This window comes from Gopherus evgoodei, chromosome 2 (genome assembly GCF_007399415.2).
Source record: "Gopherus evgoodei ecotype Sinaloan lineage chromosome 2, rGopEvg1_v1.p, whole genome shotgun sequence".
Classification (NCBI taxonomy): Eukaryota; Metazoa; Chordata; order Testudines; family Testudinidae; genus Gopherus; species Gopherus evgoodei.
In genome coordinates, this window is record NC_044323.1 from 3,221,561 (window position 1) to 3,241,486 (window position 19,926).

At 41.5% G+C, this 19,926-nt stretch overlaps 1 protein-coding gene across 9 annotated transcripts in view; it reads left to right on the top strand.

Moving 5' to 3' along the window:
* Positions 1-19,926, top strand: part of SETD2 (SET domain containing 2, histone lysine methyltransferase) — a 151,147-nt gene that overhangs the window by 118,259 nt on the left and 12,962 nt on the right. For 5 of the 9 annotated variants that reach the window (XM_030549822.1, XM_030549825.1, XM_030549823.1 and 2 more), the window contains one exon: positions 8,876-8,929. The exons of 2 other annotated variants lie outside the window; for them this stretch is intronic. In XM_030549822.1, the coding sequence (XP_030405682.1) occupies positions 8,876-8,929 (54 nt within the window). Of the gene's footprint in view, positions 1-2,998; positions 3,123-6,822; positions 6,894-8,875; positions 8,930-19,926 lie in introns of those variants that run through there. 2 more of the 9 variants (XM_030549830.1, XM_030549829.1) reach the window with 2 other exon arrangements.

Sequence of the window (19,926 nt, forward strand, 5' to 3'; positions counted from 1 at the left end):
CCATGAAGAGCTCTGCTCTAAGCAGGAATATCCTTGTCCCACTTCACTCCTAAAATGGGAGGCTTTCCTCAGCCTCATGTACAAATGTCCATAGGGCTCTCCTAAAAGCCCTTGAAAACGTCCAGTTCCTAGGTGTTGCCACCTGGAAAGAAGCCAGGCTCCTAGAGGTTAATAAAATCCGTGTGCGTTTTTTTCCTCCAAGTATAACATTCAGCATTCTGTTATAAATACCTAATTTGCAAATGTTTACTCCTTTGCGAAAAAAGACCACAAAAATAATGAGCAAGAACTTGGTATACAGCTGCTCGGCTGTGGAAGCAGTTAGTTTTGCAAATTGTCAAAAAAATCCATCAGGTCATTTTAACTACTTGCTGTTAGTTCTGTATCCCATCCACTGCATTTGCTTTCCACTGGAATCCATGGAATGTCAAGACATTCCTGGTATGACAGGCAGCAGTCATGTCCCTTAAAATAGATGAGTCGTGAAGATACACACAGCTTGTTGTTTCTGGTTCACTTTTGCCTGTGTAGTTTTTTTAAAAAGGCAGCTGAGTACATTTTCAGTGCAGTGAGTTTCCAGTGGGACTTAGCTAACTCCCTACGCCACGCCGTTTTGAAAATGTCTCCCTTTAAAGTAATTAGTGTGATGGAGAAAAGGATTAAAAATTCTATAAATTAATTTCCTTTATGAATGCTCTTGATTTTTAAAAGTGAAAGAAATGTTAAATTTTTACTTTTCACCATTTATATAGTTGCATTTAACTCAGCCTGAAAAAAGTAAGAAATCGAGTCAATTTACCTTTTGCTTTTAATCCACTTCCGATCAATTTTATTTTCTTGTTTACCTGTACTAACCCAGTCCTGCTTTGTGTAGGTTGCAAACAGCACAGGGAAATTGTTGCATACAAACCAAAAGCACGCTTTTTCCATCTAAACTTAAAAGGACATTTCAATTAAGTTTTGTAAAACATTTATATCTTAGACCTTCCTTAATGTCCTTTTAATTAGAATACGTTAGTTTGTCTACTTGAAAATAAAGGCTTCACTCTTCCTGGGAATGATAAATGAATTGGAAAAAGTGGTTGTTTTTTGTTCTGAGCAATCAAACTCTGGAATCTGTTATGTCTGAATCTTGCCTTTAGGTAGTAACTTAATGGTGCCTGGACTAACAATGGTAGGGATACTTCCTGTTGTAAATGGAAGAGGACCTGATCTGCATTAATTTGTATTAGGAATGGGTTCTTTTGTAAATCCAGATGTTTCATTTGGGTCAGAGACAGTCGTCATTTTAAAGGATTGATAACTTTTAGTCTCTGTACTTAAATGTATAGTGACTAGATTACACTTTATTTTCAAGTACAGTGTGATAAAATACACTTATGTGCTGTTGGTAAAAGATAACCATTAGAAATGGGGAAATGGTCATAAAAAAGATATACAAAGTTTTGGAATATATAATCAATAGACTAGATGGTGTTGAAAGGACACCAACTTAAAAATCATATCTGTTTTGCTTTACCTAGTAGGGATGCCTTAAATTACAGTAACAAAGTTTGAGGAGGCGGGGAATGTTTTTCTGTATTTTCCAATTTTTCTGTGCATTTGGCAGGAAAATTTTGCATGGTCAGTTTCACTTTTTCTCCTGCACAGTCAGTTTTTTCTGTTAGTGTGGGTCTTTCATGCATCAACAGGAGTACCCCTTTCCCCCAAAAAAGCAACCCCAACATTTTTTTTTAAATATAGGACAATTATATTGTAATGCCTCAGAAACTGGTTGGGAGACTCTGGGCAGCTGGAAGTACTATTAATTTGCATCTTAAAAATATATGGAGATATACCTATCTCATAGAACTGGAAGGGACTCTGAAATGTCATTGAGTCCAGCCCCCTGCCTTCACTAGCAGGACCAAGTACTGATTTTGCCCTAGATCCCTAAGTGGCCCCCTCAAGGATTGAACTCTCAACTCTGGGTTTAGCAGGGCAATGCTCAACCCACCGAGTTATCCCTTCTCCAAATTGACTAGGTTTCAGATTGATTGTATCTCATTAAAACTTTTAGCATTTTGTGCCTTGAGATCTCACCAAATTAGACACTTTTCCTGCTGTTAGAGAACTTTGCTGTAAAATGAAAGACTTCATGCCATGTTTCAGGCTGATACTGCTTCGGCATCCCACTGACATCATGGTGCATTATCAGTGCTGAGATGTGGCTTGTCGGTATTTTACTTTTGCCTTTATGAAAGTCTGCAGCTGTAAAAGATGGGCTAAATTTTACTTTATGCACTTTGAATACCAAACTGTTTGGATTATTTGTAATCATATTACTAATGCTGACTTCAGTTGAAATCAGTGTGGGTATGATGCTTGTTTCTCTGGGAATTTCACTGTAACTTAGATCAGGTTTGCCAGTGCACGTGAAAGTGAGCACAGAGGAGTGGTACAACCATTGATGTAATTAAGCTCCACCTACTCTTGGTGAATTCATCAAAATTAAATCAAGATCTTAGTTATTTTAGTAGATTCTTTTTAGTCATGATTATTAGACATAATTGGAGGAAATCTTCTAGAGTTCATTCATGTTGATATCAGATTTAGAATTCACTTAGATTTATTTAAAAAAAACCAAACTTCTGTTATGCATCTAGTGCAAAATATGCAACATTTGTCACCTGTCTAAAGACATGAAATCGCACTGTCCTAAGGAACTGAATGTTGTAATTAAAATCAAGGTAAATTTCATGAGGGCTGGAAAATGGGAACTATGTGTTTAATATAGTATTTTTATGGGTAACTGCCCTTCCTCTCCCAGGACTTTTGAAGAGTTCTGTGAAGTTCATTTTTAGTACCCCTTTTGTTGTAGGTACAGTATGTGAAATCTCAGAGAGAGACCTTACGTGGGGCTATGGGATCCAGTGTCATCCATATGCTGATGACGCTCTGCTCAACATCTCCTTTTCATTGGACCGAGACAGATGTTCCCTTGCTCTGTATCTGACAGATATGGACTTGGGTGCTCAATGTGGAGAAGACCAAAGTGATACTGGTTGCCAGAGGGAAGCATTCTGAGCATCTGGAAAAGTCTGACTGCTCCTTCAGTTGAAGGAACTTGCATCCTTGTAAAGGTAGTTAGCAATCTTGAACTCTTTCTTGAACACTCTATACTCTGAATATTGGCCAGAAAAACCTTCTATTGTTTATAATTAGCCAAGAAGGTAAGTCCCTTGCTCTCAGGTGTGGAACTTGCTACAGTCAAATACTCCATGGATCTACATTATTGCCGCACACTATGCCTTGGCTAACCTTAAGCCACGTTTTATGACAATGAATGGTTTGTCACTAGCAAGTGTTTAATTTTTTCCTTTTACAGACATGCCTTTTTGTTGTCTGTACTAGAAACAGCAATGTGTTTACAAATATTCAAACCGAATGCCGTCTGGTTGTTGCTTAAGACTCAGGCTGTCCACATTCAACAACAGGCTTTCAGAAGAAGACAAGTTCCCACTTACTTTGGTTTTGTACCTTTTGGGGTAGGAACCAGGATCAAATTTCAGACACTATTCAGGCTCTTCCTAATCTAGATCCAATGCTCTTTCTGCTGAGGAGTCGTATTGCTGCAGTCCTTGGTCTGATTAGCCTGTTGCCCAGCATCACTGCTCTGCCACGTGGTGATATGCGGAGGCACAATTCTGGAATATTGGCAGTAATGTATGTGTCGTTGATGACAGATGGTTTTCACCAATGGTTATTTCCCCTCTTTGATTCTTTCGACCCACAAAGGAAGGCTTGACCTGATTGTCTCACTACTCATTTTGTTAATAAACCCAGACCCCAAAGGTAGCTGCATTTCAGTGGTGAGCGAAGCAAACCCTCTGTGTAGTTGGCATATCAATTTAAGTGCTTTATCCTTGGGTGAAAGATGCTGTAGTTGCATTAAAGCATGATTATTATCATTACTTCCATTCATCTTTCATAAAAAATGATTTTGAAGTCTGCTGTGTTGCTCCCACCTCTTTCATTCTCTTCTAAGAAGCAGGAGTCTAGGACGGGTTTCTTGCTTGCTTTAAAGAATGAGTTTGTGCCTTTGGGAAGTAGCAGTTAAAATACCTAGGATTTTTATTTATTTATTTATTTATTTTTAGCTGTTTAAGTCTGAATTTAATACACCAACCCTTGTATTTCCAGCTCCCTATATTAATGTCTCATATAGTTACACTTCTAGAAGGCTACCCAATAGTTGCAGTAACATGGTGGTTCCTTCTGCTGTCTTGTTTGCCCCGTCTTCCTTTAAAAGAAGGTGGAGAACATCAACAGGCATGGGATCCCCCTTCTGACTTCCTTGGTGCATTTGGTGCTCCTACCTTCCAATTCCCAGTATCTCTCTTTCAACTGACCGTGTTGACCTGTTTCCTCCCTCACAGGCTAGTCTCTTCCATTTCATTGCCTCTTCATTTACAACCCTGACCTTCCTCCTCCTGCTATTTCCTTCTCTCCAGTTCCCAACTGCCATCTTCTTTGCCCCTCTAGCTCCTCAGGGCCAGCTAGTGCTGTTAACTCAGCTCTGCAGCATTTCCATTTAGCGCATCACCCACTGATACAAGATCAAGGAATCTGGATATCGTCAGAGTGCTCTGTTTTCATATTACTGGTATATTATGCAGCACTAGAGTGAGCACGCTCTCCATTTTCCTGCTAGGCAGGAATCCAATCAAGGCAGAGCTTACTTGTCAATTAGGAAGACCTTGGAGTGATGTAAACAACAAATCCCGTGTCCTGTGCTGAAATACAAGCCTCTGATACTGTTTCTAATACAACTGTGATTCTCGCATTTCAGTTACTGTCTGCAACATCCTTCTCTCTGGCCTTGACAAAGGCAGCCTTGCCCTGCTGAGATCCATTCAGAATGCCACTGCGAAGACCGTTTTCCTAGCCCGCTGCAAAGATCATTTTCCTAGCCCACTGCAAAGACCATGTCACCTTCTCTTTGCATACCTTCACTGGCTCCCTCTTCTCTATTGTATCAGACATAAGCTGCTTGTCTTCACTTTCAAGACTATTCACGATCTATCCCCACCCTCGCTAGTATTTTTCATTCAGTGTCGAAAGATCAGCTCCCCCTCTGATAGGCCCATGATGCTAGCCTCCATTGCGATCTTGTTAGATTTTCAAATAAGCCCCTTCGTGCTTTCTCCCATGCAGCCCCTCACTCCTGGGAGAACTTCCCCATCAACATCTTCAACACCTTCCTCAGAACTCTCCTTTGCCATGAAGCCTATCAGAAAACTGACGACAGCTAGGCTGCTAGTGTGAAGAGACCATTACCTATTCTACTGACCAATATTGTCTCATTTCCTTGTACTCCCATGTTGGTCTGTCCATCTGTTTGTTGTCTTGTGTAGATTGTAAGCTCCTTGGGACTGTGTTTGTGTTTTGTTTGAACAGCCCATAACAGTGGAGTTATGATGTGTCTAGGACTCCTAGGTACTTTTGCAATAAAAATAAACACTAAGCAACTTTCTATACGAAAAAAAACACACTGAGATTAAAAATAATTTTACTTCCCACAGCTCGCAGCTTGAGATTTTTTTTCTGATTTGATTCTTTCATTTGATGAGCACTAACTTCAATCCATCCTGCGTGTTCCAAAACCAGCTGCAGTTAACCAAGATGATCATCTTTTAACTTCAGTTTATGTATCATTTTTGATATGCCAAATCTGGAACCTGTGCCATAGTCCCTTCACCCGCACAGTTCTGGGGAATAGTATTTGCTAGCTTGCCACTCCTAGAGAGCCACAGGGTTGCAAAATATTTGTCTGTAGATTTGAAACAAAACAAAAGTAGCTCATGTTGATCTTAATTTCTTGGCAACGGGATAGTAGATTTAAGAGTATTTTGATCCTTAAATTGTAATTTTAAATTTTCAGAGTGAAAAGACAGCCTATAATTTAATGTAAGGCAAGAAATGGGTGAAACTACCAATAGAAAGGAGTCGGGGGGATGGAGAATGAGGGAGAGAGTAATGAAACAGTGAGTTCACCTAAGGCCTTCTGTGCACAGCGGAATTATTTCTTATTGGTTAAGACCATTGTCAAGTTGGGTTCATCTGAGTGACTAAACTACTTGTCAGTGTTCATTTAATAATTCCCCCTGCTGTGCTTCTTTGAAGAAGAGACTCTCTTTTCCTCCTTGCCTCAATCTTCATTTCAGAAGAGGGCAGGTACAAAGAATAGCCTTGGCATGTCCCTTCCATAATGCGAGCCAACGCCAGCTCTCACAAGCAAAACAGCTTGCTCTCATCTTGTGCAGAAAAGGCTCATGTTGGAGGCACAGGAGCCATGAATGGTTCTCCGGAGAAGAATCCAAGATTCCACTGCAGGAAGCTCTGAGTGGGTTTCAGCTACAAATCTTTATTTTCTTTGGTTTAAACAAACAAACAAAACTCATCTCTGCTCTGCATGTTCCTTCCCTTCTTTCCTTCCTTTTCAGCTGGGTCCTGTCTGTGCTACAAATTGAGTCTGTAACCAGGTAGGGTTATAGCTGGTTTTGAACGTGGTTTGTGTCCACATACAACATGATTAATACTTTGTTAGTATCCGTGACAGCTAAATGTTTCACCCTTCCCACAGGCTTAGGCTGGTGCATGGTTGTCTACCTGTAATTGGTTTCACAGACTGTGTTTTGAAGTGCACACAGGACCCATGGATTGTACCTAGGCAATTGCTTTGGCCAATCCTGCTACCATAGGGAGAACTGGGAGGAAGGACACTGTAAAATATATTGCTGTGTGAGATTTCTGGTGCTACTCTGCATGCATGTCTTCTAGAACCTGTCCTCTAATGAGGCTGTGAGACAGCTGCATCGAGTTTGTCCCCCTGTGCAGCGATGCAGACACAGGTAAGAGATCAGGCTTAGAACAAATAGGGTTGACACATTTGTGGCCTGGGAAAACTATGTAACTGGGTCAGAGGAGTGTCATTTATTGGTTTGAAAAACACATTCCTATCTGTAGTATAGATAGGATCTAAGATTGCAACATGAACATTTAAGCAGAACGGGTCAAAATTTTCCAAATTTTGAATTATTGACAAAATTTTACATTGAAATTTTGATCTTAAAAAAGGGGTGATTAAAGATCAAAATTTCAATGACAAATTCATCCTGTTTTCTAGTCAGTTTCACAACTGGTTGAAAAAAAATTAAATTTAAAGTTTTGGTAAATGCAGAGAAGTTTTTTCTGAAAAATGTTCATATTTTCCAAACCACTCTCCCATTAAGCAAATCCATTAATGCTCAAAATGTCACTTTCCCAACCCAAAACCGAACTTGGATCCTATTTTTGCATAGTAGTGAGTGTAGAAAGTGACCTTTTCTATATGCTCTCTGCAGAGAAGCCCTCTCAGTAAATTAGACAGTCGATTGGCCGATCAAGAGTAGGGCCTCCATGTGCCTTAGGAGTTTTGCAGTATTTCAGTGTTCTTACTAATGTGTGTGAGTGGAAATGGTCAGATCAGCTAAGAGTCAGACTCAAAGAACAGATGCACTCTGCATATCTTGACATGTTGGACTGCAGACCAGCAACAGACAAAGCTTGTGGGAGACAACTGCACCAAGCTTTGCTTTTTCACTTTCTCCTGGTGGTCCCTGGTCTCGTCTTTAACCTCTCATTGATTCTGTTCGTATGTAGTTACAAAGCTTTATCCCTGTACAGCTCTGGCCTACTGCAATAATTGCCATTCCAGTCTCAAGGTTCTTTTGCTTCCTGCCATTCCCATAGAATCAAAGAAGTGTGGGACTGAAGGGACCTCAGTAGATCACCTAGTCTAGTCCCCTGCACTCCAGGCAGGACTGAGTAATAACTAGACCATTCCTGAAAGTGTTTGCAAATGCACTTCATTCTTCACCTGTGACACCATGATTCTAGTCCCCGTTCTCATCTTGCCCAGCCCAGTGATTAAGCTAATGCATCTTACTTGACCGGCAATAACAGCTTAGTGTTCCAGTCCTGGACACCTCTTCAACAGAGACTGTCAACTGTCTAGTGGGCTTTTTGTTTCTGACAACATGTCATTAGCAGCTAAGACATGACTGTCGAATTTGTGATCTAACCCCAGCTCCCTAGGTGTGAAAAGCAACTTCATGAACTGTCCAGCTGGAGATTTCTAATGCAGTTGTCTTTGGACACTAAGCAAAAGAAGGATGACAACTTATTTTAACTTGAATTTTTCAAGCACCTCTGTGACTTAATGTAGGTATTTCTTCCAGCCACACCACCAACTATTGTGTGATTTAGAGCATATCTATACTGAAGATCTCTGTACTGGTATGGTTATCCTAGTGCAAACCCTCCAGTGTAGATGCATGGGGTTGCATTGGTTTTGAACAAGGGTAAGTTACGCCAGGGTAAGCGTTGTGTGGCACAGCTATGCTGGGTGTGTGTTCTAAGATAGCTACACCAGTATGAATATCCCCATGATAGACGAGCCCATCATCATGAAAACTTGCCACTACTGAATGTAGCTGCAGTAATTAGAACAAGAATAAGATCTGTGGATGTTATCTCCTCCTGAAGGGAGTTTTAGAGTCTTGGACCAGCTGCCAAGAAAGTTCTGTCCTCCCTTTTCCGCCCCCCAAATTTAACTCTTAAGGATGCCAGTTTCCTAGTTCAAAGCTGTCAGAGTAAATAACACATTGCCCAAAATCTTCATTCCTGGTCTCTTGCACTTACACACCCATGTGGTTAAAAACTCATCCCAAATCCCTGCTTCATATAATATCACCTCTGTAAAAGGCCTTGGTCTTCCAATGCATTTTGTGTATAGCATCTCAACTAAGATATTTTTAGAAAAAAATCCCCCCACCTTTGTTTTTCCCCCCAGGATCCATTAATGTCTCAAGATGGAAGCATAGAGGGTACACCAAATGCTTATAAGGTATTGCTTGCTTTTTCTGTCTATTTCCGTACACATAGTCTGTGCATGTGCTTGTATTTATACATTTTCTACACCATGCTAATGGGGTCTATCATAGGAGACATCTGTGGTTGCTCTTCATGCCTGCTGTCAGTAAGGATTGGGGTGCTAAATAAGGGATGGGCTGGTCTTGTGGTTAACAAGGGCTGGGAGCAAAGGAGTTCTGGGTTGTATTTATAACTAATTTTGGCCAAGTCACTTAGCCTCAGAGTGTCAGTTTCCCCATCTGTAAAAAGGAGCTATTACCTACCTCCCAGGAGGGTGGTGAGGCTTAATTCATGAATGTTAGAGAAGTACCATGAGAACCCTGCATAGAAGGCTCTGTAGAAACATGCAGCATTTTCTGATTGGTTACTGGCTCCAGTGGCTTTCCATTTTCTCTAAGCCAAGAGCAGTGGAAGCTTCTTTCAACGATGTTGCTTTGAGGAGCTGTTTGTTCCAGTATTAAACATAACTACTAGATAATTGCATTTAAATTCTGCTAATGTTCAGCCTCAGATGGTTTTCTGTCCTTGTGTGCAGAACACTGAAGAAAATATACTCATACTCACTTTCAGGATACTAAGGGATTAAACACACCTTAGAGAAATAACAAAGGGGCAAAAGGTTGTTCTTAGAGTTCATAATCAGAGCAAACAGTTACCTGTTGGTTGTTTGTTGGGCCATATCATGTGAGTCCTTGGAATGAAGGATACTGTATCTCGTTTAACTTGCCATTCAAAGAACCTTCTCTGGAAGCTTTATTGCTTTTGCATTGTACTCCACACCACACTCCCCCCTTAAAGTCATTAAAATAGGCAGCTGCATGTCAAAAATAGACTGAGCTGGAAATATGCAAAAAATGAACTGTGCAGGCCGGTAATAGAAATGTAAGGGTTTTCTTCCATTAGTGAGAGGTCCCCAGTATCACTTTTCACAAAAGGAAAGCAGTCTCGGCAATCCTAAGCATACAAAAATCATGAGCCATAGCCCCCAGAATTATGAGTGCCTTAAAAGCGTGAGATTTTTAAAATGACCATTCTGGACTTATTTTCTTTGTCATCCGGTGTCTGAGCTTGTAGGGCTGACTTAGGTCACATTTTCAGGCTTTCTGTGCAATCATAAGGGCTAGAAATGTCTCTTTAAATGAAAGTTGAGGTTCTCAGGTAATCATTTGACTCCAGAGGCTGGATCTTTAAGAAAAACACCAAATATCATGAGATTTGTCATAAAACTGAGAATTGGCAGCACCGGGAAAACAGCAGGGCCTGCAAAGCACACGTATTTAATTTACAGTGCAAAAGGTACATTCATGTGAAAATGCACAGATTTTGAGCAAACACATGTTCCTAATTCACGTTTGCTCTTTGTAGCATATTATTTATTCTCTTGTTTATATTAAATTGCATTTCCCCATTCAAGGACACTTCTACAGTGTGTCTAGGGGAAAACATTTACAAATAATTTTAGGAAGGTTGTATAAGGTGTATTATTTTGGGGGAGTAGTGGAGACATGAAGGGTGGGAGAGGCTACTATAAAAGATTAAATTCATAGTTTCACTTAGAATCATTTAAACTTTATAGTAAAGATTCTCGACTATTTTTGGACCACAATCCACAACAAAATGGCCAAAGATTTGTTCTGGTGCCCCCTGTATCCCATAGTCCTTTGTGGCTGCAAAGATTGTGGATATGGGATCAATTTTCAGCCATGTGTGGTGAGGCAGTGATTTTCCAAAGGGCTGGGGAGCCACCATTGCTTCCCCTGCCCCGAGCTCCGTGGCAGGGAGGAACTCGGAGAAACTGCTCTGGGGCTGGCTGATGGGCACTGGTGGCAGAGGCAGTATCACAAGATCCACATCAGAAGGGATCAAGAAATGAGCTGGTCCTTCTCTACTGTCCTCGGGTTCCCTTTAGGCTTTAGCAACCACAGTGTTATGGTGCTCTCACTTGGTGGGGTGTGCAGCACAACTTGGGCTGTGCTCTACCTATTATAGAAAGAAAATGCATCTTTTCAAAAGGTTGCTCAGTTTTTACTCTGGACTCCTCATTCCAAGACAGACTGCTGGATGTACCCGTTTCAAAACCCTCTGTCCAAAGAGAAGTAACACAGAAGTAATGGTTTAAAATCACCCCCGCCCCCCACTCACAAGATGGGTCATAGTGTCATGTCAGGGAGGCATTTATTAATAAATAAATCCCATATGCCCATGACGTAACCCATTGAGTTTTAGGCAAGGGGCTATTAACCACTTCACTGTTGTCAGCCATTTGGTTCAATTTTTCTGCAGTGTTCCAGTTGATAGCACTGAGGTGGGATTCAGGTTAGCTAGGTTTGCTTCCCCCACTTGATCACTCACCTGTGTCTTTGGGCAAGGGGCTTCCTCTCCATGCCTGTTTCCCTATCTGTAACATAGTGTTGATGATATTTGCACTCTTTTTGTGGAGCCTTTTGAGATCTGTAGATAAAAGCACAGTCGAAGAGCTAAGTGTTGCATGTCAGACCTTCACACACATTGTGAGGGATTCACATGCACATCCACTCCTGTGTATGTGCTCGTTGGGCTTTGGGTATGTGCTGTACACGTTGGAACATGTGGGCCTCCGAGCCTGTATAGGCAGAATGCAGCTGCTGTGTTGCTGAGTGTGTCAGGTGCATTCTGATATTCCATTGGTTTCAGCGGGATGCTAATGGATGAAAGCAGCCCAGCAAGTTGCACTGGGGGGAACCAGCAACGAAGTGGTTACCATTGGCATTGTGACTAATACATTTACCCTACCAGAGAGAATAACACACACGTGTATTAGGACAGAGTAAATATTTCTCTTGGGTATTGAAGAAAAAATGTTAGCTTGGATCCTTCTTTTTGTACTGTACAGATTTAAAATATATACATTATTTCCCTTACGCACTTCAACATGCCATTGGCTACTAGCAGGTTAGACATCCATAGGGCAAAAATCATATCATCTAGCTACCACCGTGCAGACAGCCCCAGTGGCACACAGCGAATGATTAGCTGGAGCTGGCTGCTAAACAAAACTAAGATCCTGCAGTGCTTGTAGTTTCCCTTTGTAAGTAAGTTCCCTTGTAAGGTGCTTGATACAGAGGACGCTAACTGCTCTTTTTCCTCTGCATAAAGTGTTGAAGGATTACAGAGGGAAACTCGCTAGGATGCATGTCAGAATTTTAACATTGCAGTTTAGAGCAGACCACTGAAATACCTGACAATAATTATTTGTTCATGTCTGATAGCTATAGGATTTCGGGGTGTAATAATGGAGCTTGTCTTAAAATAGAAGAGTTCTGCTCCACTCTCCAACTAGTCTCTTCTAAATATTACTTTGCAGTTGAAAAGACATACCCTTGTTCACTTCTTAAAATCTAAGGATAAATACCATTTATTATCTTCATACGTGTAAGGTGTCACAGTTGTTCAATTTACTGTTGCACCAAAGTCTGATATAAAAATGTTGGAATGCTACAGGCCAAATTCTATTGTCATTCGCCGTGACACAATTATAGTGACTCTAGAATTTACATGTAAGGGTGAGAGCATCCTTTGGCCCTGTGGATCTTAAAATGTTACTGTTACAACACACGGCCCCAAAACATTCCCCAATGTTAAGCCACGTGATTGTATTTTGGCTGCAGCAGTATCTTCTGTACCACCAAATGCAGAATCTTAACCACTGCACTTGGGCTTAGTTCTTTAAAGGATGCATTTTATTGGAACCACTTGTACCCCACTAAATCAAGTTGTGGCGCATACTGGCTGGAGTCTGTAATTGTGTGTTATTTGAGAAGCTTTGCTGGCTCTGAAGGGTAACAACCAACCTTAGCTTGGCACGGCTGACTTCAAATTTGGCTTTAATTATTAATTCTCAGTTCATAAAAGTGCCCATCAAAGAGGCTCTGGTTGCATTAGTTTGAACATGATGTTGAGTTGCCATGTGGGGGGAAAATAGGCTGAATTCTGTACCAAGAGAGTTGGCTTGAAGCCAGTTTTAGCAGCAGGGTATGGAGTAATTTGCACTTCGGGATTTGTCTTTTTGGCAGCAATATAACCTCCTGCCTGTGTCTACTGACACAATCAGATACCTAGATGCAAGTAGATTTTTCCAAACATAGACAGACTCCGTTTTGAAATCTGACTATACTCTATGTTCTTTGGATTTTCTCTGTGGTATCTCATTTACCTTTTGTGCTGTGTAGAGGATCAAAATTAACTCATCTGCTCTTCATTATTAACCCTTTGATCTGAGTACTATAGATGAGGGAAATGAATGAGCTTTGATGTTCAGCCAGCAAGTAGAATATACTAACACTAATTCACTTTAAGAAAGCCCTCAACAATAAAACTTAAAAGCCCATAACTGCCTCACTTCTATGTGAAAATATTATTAAAACCCAGCATTCATTTTATTACAAAACACTTAGTCTCGTTTCTGAATTTAAAATCCCACCTCCTTGCAAATGCGTACAGATTCTTTTAGTAAGTTCAAAACACTTTTGGTTTGAGGGAGAAAAGTTGTATTTGCTTTGATTCTAAAAAGAACACCTGCATTGTTACTGTGGGTTCGGGTACTGGACTTAGGAGGCAGGAGAACGGAGGTGCTATTCCTGCCTTGCCATTCAGCTGCTGGATGACCTTGGGTAAGTCACGTCCCCGCCCTGTGCCTCGGTTTACCCATCTGTAAAAAGTGGACAGTAGTAATCGTGCATTGAGGTTTACGGAGAAGTGCTAAGTATTGTTCACCATTTTTCATTTGATTAGGCTCTACCAAACATCCAGAATGTTAACTTTGAAACACTCCTGTAAGAGGTTGCGTTTCAAGGACCAGTGCGCTGCTTGCTGTAGACAAGAATAAATATTCAGATTTGCTGTTAGCCCTTGTTCAAAATAACCAGGAATACCTGTGGAATGTATTTCTCAATCTTTATTTTAATCCACCCCTCTCAGTAAGTGTTGTTTTAAAGCTTGCCACCATGTTAGCCTGCTCTCTCCAAAATGGTGTATGCAGTGTCCTATGTAAGCTCCAACTGCTGGCCTGTAGCACTAATTAACAAGCCATGGCTATGCAGTTATACTTTGCGGGGGGGAGGAGAAGGACATGGGGCATACCATCCCTCCGATGAAGGCATAGGTCATCCAGCTCTAAATATACACAGAGGCAGCAGTTCAGGAATGTTCTACCATTCCTTCCTGTGTGACGTACAAGCTGATTTTTCACTTAACATGCTTACAAATCTATTAAAAGACAGGGATGTGCTGGTGCTGGTGGGCAAGGTAGGAAAGGGTGCGCTGAGCAAGAGAAAATGTTAGTCATTTACTAGCAGGAGAAATTAAGGCTGAAGTATTTGACTGTTTATTTATTATTCCCTGAGCTCACCTCCACTGTTGTGTAATTCAGACGGTAAACTGTGTTGTCAGCATAACATCTGCACAACATGGAGGTAGGATTGTGTAGTCAGACCTGCTGGTTCTCCAGTATCTATATGGCCCTTGCCAAAATGGGGTGAGTCTCTTGTTTGTAATAATCTGGTTATGCTCAGAAGAATGATCCCAGGCAAGGGAACTGCTGCAGGCCTAAGAGTTACTCACATGTAGAGCAAGATTGGCAGGAGCAGTGGTTTTTGTTGCCTTCCGTGTGGAGTAGATATTAATATTGCATTGCATTACTTTTACAGCTGGGTGCGTCAGCAAGGGACTGGAGGAGACCAGTGGCTTTTGGTCACTGTCTGACAGCATGGCCTGCTCAGAAACTGCCTTAATTACTGCACTGTAATGTAAAGAACAGTATACTGGGTGGTGATTCAGTCTGGCTGGCTCCCTCTTTTCACAGCAGAATACTCTTAGGGTATGGCTACGCTCGAAACTTCAAAGCGCTGCCGCGGCAACGCTTTGAAGCGTGAGTGTGGTCGCAGCGCCAGTGCTGGGAGAGAGCTCTCCCAGCGCTGCACGCACTCCACCTCCTCATGGGGTTTAGCTTGCAGCGCTGGGAACCATGCTCCCAGTGCTGCGGCACTGTTTACATTGGTGCTTCACAGCGCTGTATCTTGCAGTGCTTGGGGGAGTGTTTTTTTCACACCCCTGAGCGAGAAAGTTGCAGCGCTGTTAGCCATGGCCTTAGAAATGTCAAATCAATATCTTCAGGGTTGTGGCGATTCTTGTCTTGTTTATCTTTGTTCTTCCATCAAGCAAGCAGTGTTCATGCATCTAAGAAATAAAATCATAGAAATGTAGGACAGGAAGAGACCTTGAGATGTCACCAAATCCAGCTTTCTGCACTGAGGTAGGACAAGTAAATCTCAACCATCCCTGATAGGTGTTTGTCCAACCTGTTGTTGAAAACTTCCACTAAGGGGGATTCCAGAACTTCCCTTGGAAGCTTGTTCCAGTGCTGAATTACCCTTATAGACAGAAATCTTTTCCTAATATCTAACCTAAATCTCTGTTGCTACAGATTACGCCCATTACTCTTTCCCTCTCCTCAGTAGGATCACTGTCCTCTTTATAACTGCCTTTAACATAGCTGAAGACTGTCATCAGGTCCCCCTCAATCTTTTCTCAAGACTAAACATGTCCATTTTTTCCCTCTTTCCTCATAGGTCAGGTTTTCCAAACCTGTCGTTTTAGTTGCTCTCCTCTGGACTCTCTTCAGTTTGTCCACATCTTTCCTTAAATGTGATGCCCAGAATTGTACACTACTCCAGCTGAGGCCCCACTAGTGCCAAGTGTAGAGCAGGACAGTTGTCTCCATGTCTTGCATATGATGCTCCTATTAATACACTGCAGAATATCAGCCTTTTTCACAATTGCCTTGCATTGTTGCTTCGTATTCAATTTGTGATCCATTACAACTCCCAGATTCTTTTCAGCTGTTAGTTATATTCCCGATTTTGTAGCTGTGCATTTGATTTTTTTTCCCCTTTCCAAGTAAGGTATTTTGAAGTTGTCTTTGAAGTTCATCTTGTTTTCAGACCAGTTCTCTAATTTATCATGGTCATTTTGAATTCTAATCTTGTCATCCAAAGTGCTTGCAACCTCTCCCAATTTGATGTCATCCACAAACTTCATAAGCATACTCTCTACTCCATTATCCAAGTCATTAATGAAAATATTGAATAATATCAGACTCAAGATTGACCCCCCCACAAGACCTTCCTAGATACACCCTCCCAGTTTGACAGCAAACTATTGATAACTACTCCTTGAGTACAGTCTTGCAACCAGTTGTGCACCCACCTTATAGTTATTTCATCTAGATTGCATTTCCCTAGTTTGCTTATGAGAATGTCATGTGCGTCTGTGTCAAAAGCCTTACTAAAATCAAAATATATCATGTCTACTGCTTCCCTTTCATGCTCCTCTCCCTGCCAATCCACGAGGCCAGAACTCTGTCAAAGAAGGAAATTGGGTTAGTTTGGCATGATTTGTTTTTGACAAATCCATGCTGGCTACTCCTTATAACCTGTTATTCTCTAGATGCTTACAAATGGGTTGTTAGTAATTTGTTCCAGTATTTTTCCAGGTATCAAAGTTAGGCTGACTGGTCTGTAATTCCTCTTAGTTCCCCTTTTTAAAGATGGGTCCTATTTTTGCCCTTCTCCCATCCGCTAGGACCTCAGCAGTCCTCCATGAGTTCTCAAAGCTCATTGCTAATGGTTTTGAGATTGCTTCAACTAGTTCCATAAGTACCCTAGGATGAATTTCACCAGGCCCTGCCAATTTAAATATATTTAGCTAATCTGAATATTCTTCATCTTGTTCTCTTTGTTTTGTCTTGCATCCCCTCCCCTTTGTTCTTAGTATTAATTTGTTGAGTATCTGATCACCATTAACCTTTTGTAATGAAAACTGAAGCAAAACAGGCATTTAAAACCTCAACCTTCTTGATATTATCACTTATTAGTTCAAATAGGTAATGGGATAGTGTCCATTGGAACTTGCCAAATGCAACTGTAGCTACATCTTTGAATTTCAACAAATCTGAGTCTTATAGTATTGTATATGACGGACAGGACCAGTTTGCATTATGTACTACTTAAACTGATTAAAGCAGTGCATGGGTTATTAAAAACTTACCTGTTTCTTGCTTCTGTCATCTAAATTTTAATTGGCAGGATATCCCAGACTAAAACCAGCAAGTGTTACTTTTTAAGGAAATAGAGAGGAACAGATGCAACTGAAGGTAAAGATCTGCTCTAAAGCTCTGATTTTTATCATTAGGCCGTATTAACTTTATAGGACCATTAATTAAACTCATCTGAAAATCCTATTTTGCTTTTGAGTGATTAACTAGTCCTGATGATGTCCATGTCGAATGTAAAATCAAGAACATTTAGCTAGGCCCTTTCCAAAGGTATTTTTTGGCACTACTTTGCTAATAAATGACTGGCAGCTACTGTCAAATATCCAGGTTTGGTTAGAAGAGTGGATAAAGCTGGACTTTGACAGAACAGACCCAAAGCAAACTAGACTCCAGCACCCCATGTATTTAAAAAAAAGAAGAGAAAAGAAAAAAACTGCGGAGATAAAACATGCTTGTTACATACTGCATCTCCTTTACTTCTCTGTCCAGGTGATTCACAGCTCCCTCAAGGCCAGCTCTGTCTCAGCACATCAGATTTACGGGGATGTAAAATTAAATGAAAATGGCCCTGCCAAATGTCTGAGAGCGCGCCAGTCTGACTTCCCATGTCTTTGTGCGAGCGCTGAAATAAAACGCAGTATAAGCTGGCTGTGTGCCATACCCATTAATATTGGATCCTGGTGCTGTAATGAAATGTGATTTTTCCATATGGCAGCCTGATATTTCAGACTGTGAGCTCTCATTTTTAAGAGCTTATGTCAACAGATTGATTGTCCCTTCACAGACTAGAAGGGAGAAAACAGGTGGAGTCAAAGAACTCCTTGTGTAGCATTTCAGGGCACATTGCTCCAATTTGGTCCAGTTTGTTTTGCTTGCCTATGAGCCACCAGCCTCTCCCATCCCCCAAAGTGCCACAATGCAAACTAAAATGTCTCACATTTTCCACAAAGCATCCTTCTGTCACCAGTTTGTTGCACTTGAGGAACTGAGCATGTCTGAGACGCTCCCAGCTCCCGCTGCTTTGTGAGCCCAGAGTTCAAACTCTAGCCTTCGTTTACAATTGTGTTGCACCATTGGGTTGGCTTAAAAGCATTCACCACTCTCCAGTCAGATATCACACAATTTCAGATGTATTTATATAGTGAGAGTAAACAAATACATATGATACGCCTGGATCTACTCTAGCTATTCCTAGCATAGGATTTCTGGTGAGCCATATGGGTGGGATTCTGAGCATGCCAGAGTGAAGCTGGGAACTCCTATCCTGAATTAGGAATGTAAGAAAATGCATATTAATCTGGGTGCCCTGGTCAAATTCCAGCTGGAGCAATCTCTCTCCCTAAATGACCCTGGCAATTTCAACTGAGTACCCCATTCTTCTTCACCATCTCCCCTAGACTGTTGGGTAGCGTTGCCTTGTGCAGTTACAGCTGCTGCATTTTACCCCTGTGGTAGCTGCCCTTTGGTAATGGGTGGGGTGATTCTTGTGTATCTAGTTTGCATGTCAGGTTTTTTAGATTTCAGTGGGGTGAGAGAATCATAGAATCATAGAAGATCAGGGTTGGAAGGGACCTCAGGAGGTCATTAAGTCCAGCCTCCTGCTCAAAGCAGGACCAATCTCCAACTAAATCATCCCAGACAGGGCTTTGTCAAGCTTGACCTTAAGAACTTCTAAGGAAGGAGATTCCACCACTTCCCTAGGTAACCCATTCCAGTGCTTCGCCACCCTCCAAATGAAATAGTGTTTCATAATATCCAACCTAGACCTCCCCCACCTCAACTTGAGACCATTGCTCCTTGTTCTGTCATCTGCCAACACTGAGACCAGCCAAGCTCCATCCTCTTTGTATCCCCCTTTCAAGTAGTTGAAAGCAGCTATCAAATCCCCCCTCATTCTTCTCTTCTGCAGATTAAACAATCCCAGTTCTCTCAGCCTCTCCTCATAAGTCACATGCTCCAGCCCCCTAATCATTTTTGTTGCCTGCCGCTGGACTCTCCAATTTTTCCACATCCTTCTTGTAGTGTGGAGCCCAAAACTGGACACAGTACTCCAGATGAGGCCTCACCAATGTCGAATAGAGGGGAATGATCACGTCCCTTGATCTGCTGGCAGTGCCCCTGCTTATATAGCCCAAAATGTCGTTGGCCTTGGCGACAAGGGCACACTGTTGACTCATATCCAGCTTCTTGTCCACTGTAATCCCAGGTCCTTTTCTGCAGAACTCTGACCGAGTGACTAGGTAGAGGCCCCGGGTTAACTGCAGGATGTCTACAGTGCCCATAATGACGCCATAATTTCTGATAACAGCTAACTTTAAAACAAAAGAAACCTCGCAAAAATCAAACAACCTGGTAATCGAACCTCCATGAGGGATGAGCATGACCAGTCCAAATAACCCCGTGGTCTTATTGCTGTATAATCCTCACCCTTCCCTGCCCCATTCCTCACTGTTTGTTGTCCCTACTTGGTTGTGTCACGCACCTGCAAACCTCCAAGCAGGGGCTGGGTTCTCTCCCTGTATTATGAAGAGCCTAGCACACCTGGTCCTATAAAATAATAAATAGTTTTTCTTCCTGGTAGTGTCATGCACAGAATGATGCCACTTGTTTGAAAACATAATGCAGGAGAGGTGAGTGCTACATAAAGTGTTTAAGGCAGCTGGAGGTTGTATTAAACCTGGGCAGTTTAGATGGAGTTTACATGCCATCTAATCCATTTCTTCAGTCCTTTTTCTAAGATAGCGTTAGGTTGTGTTTCAGTGAATAGCTCCATTGATTTCAAAGGGAGAGCCCTGTGAGCATTTGTATAACATAACATCCCTTTAAAAACAAAACTTTAGAAACATTTATCTTAAGATAATGCACCCTACAGATTTGTGTAG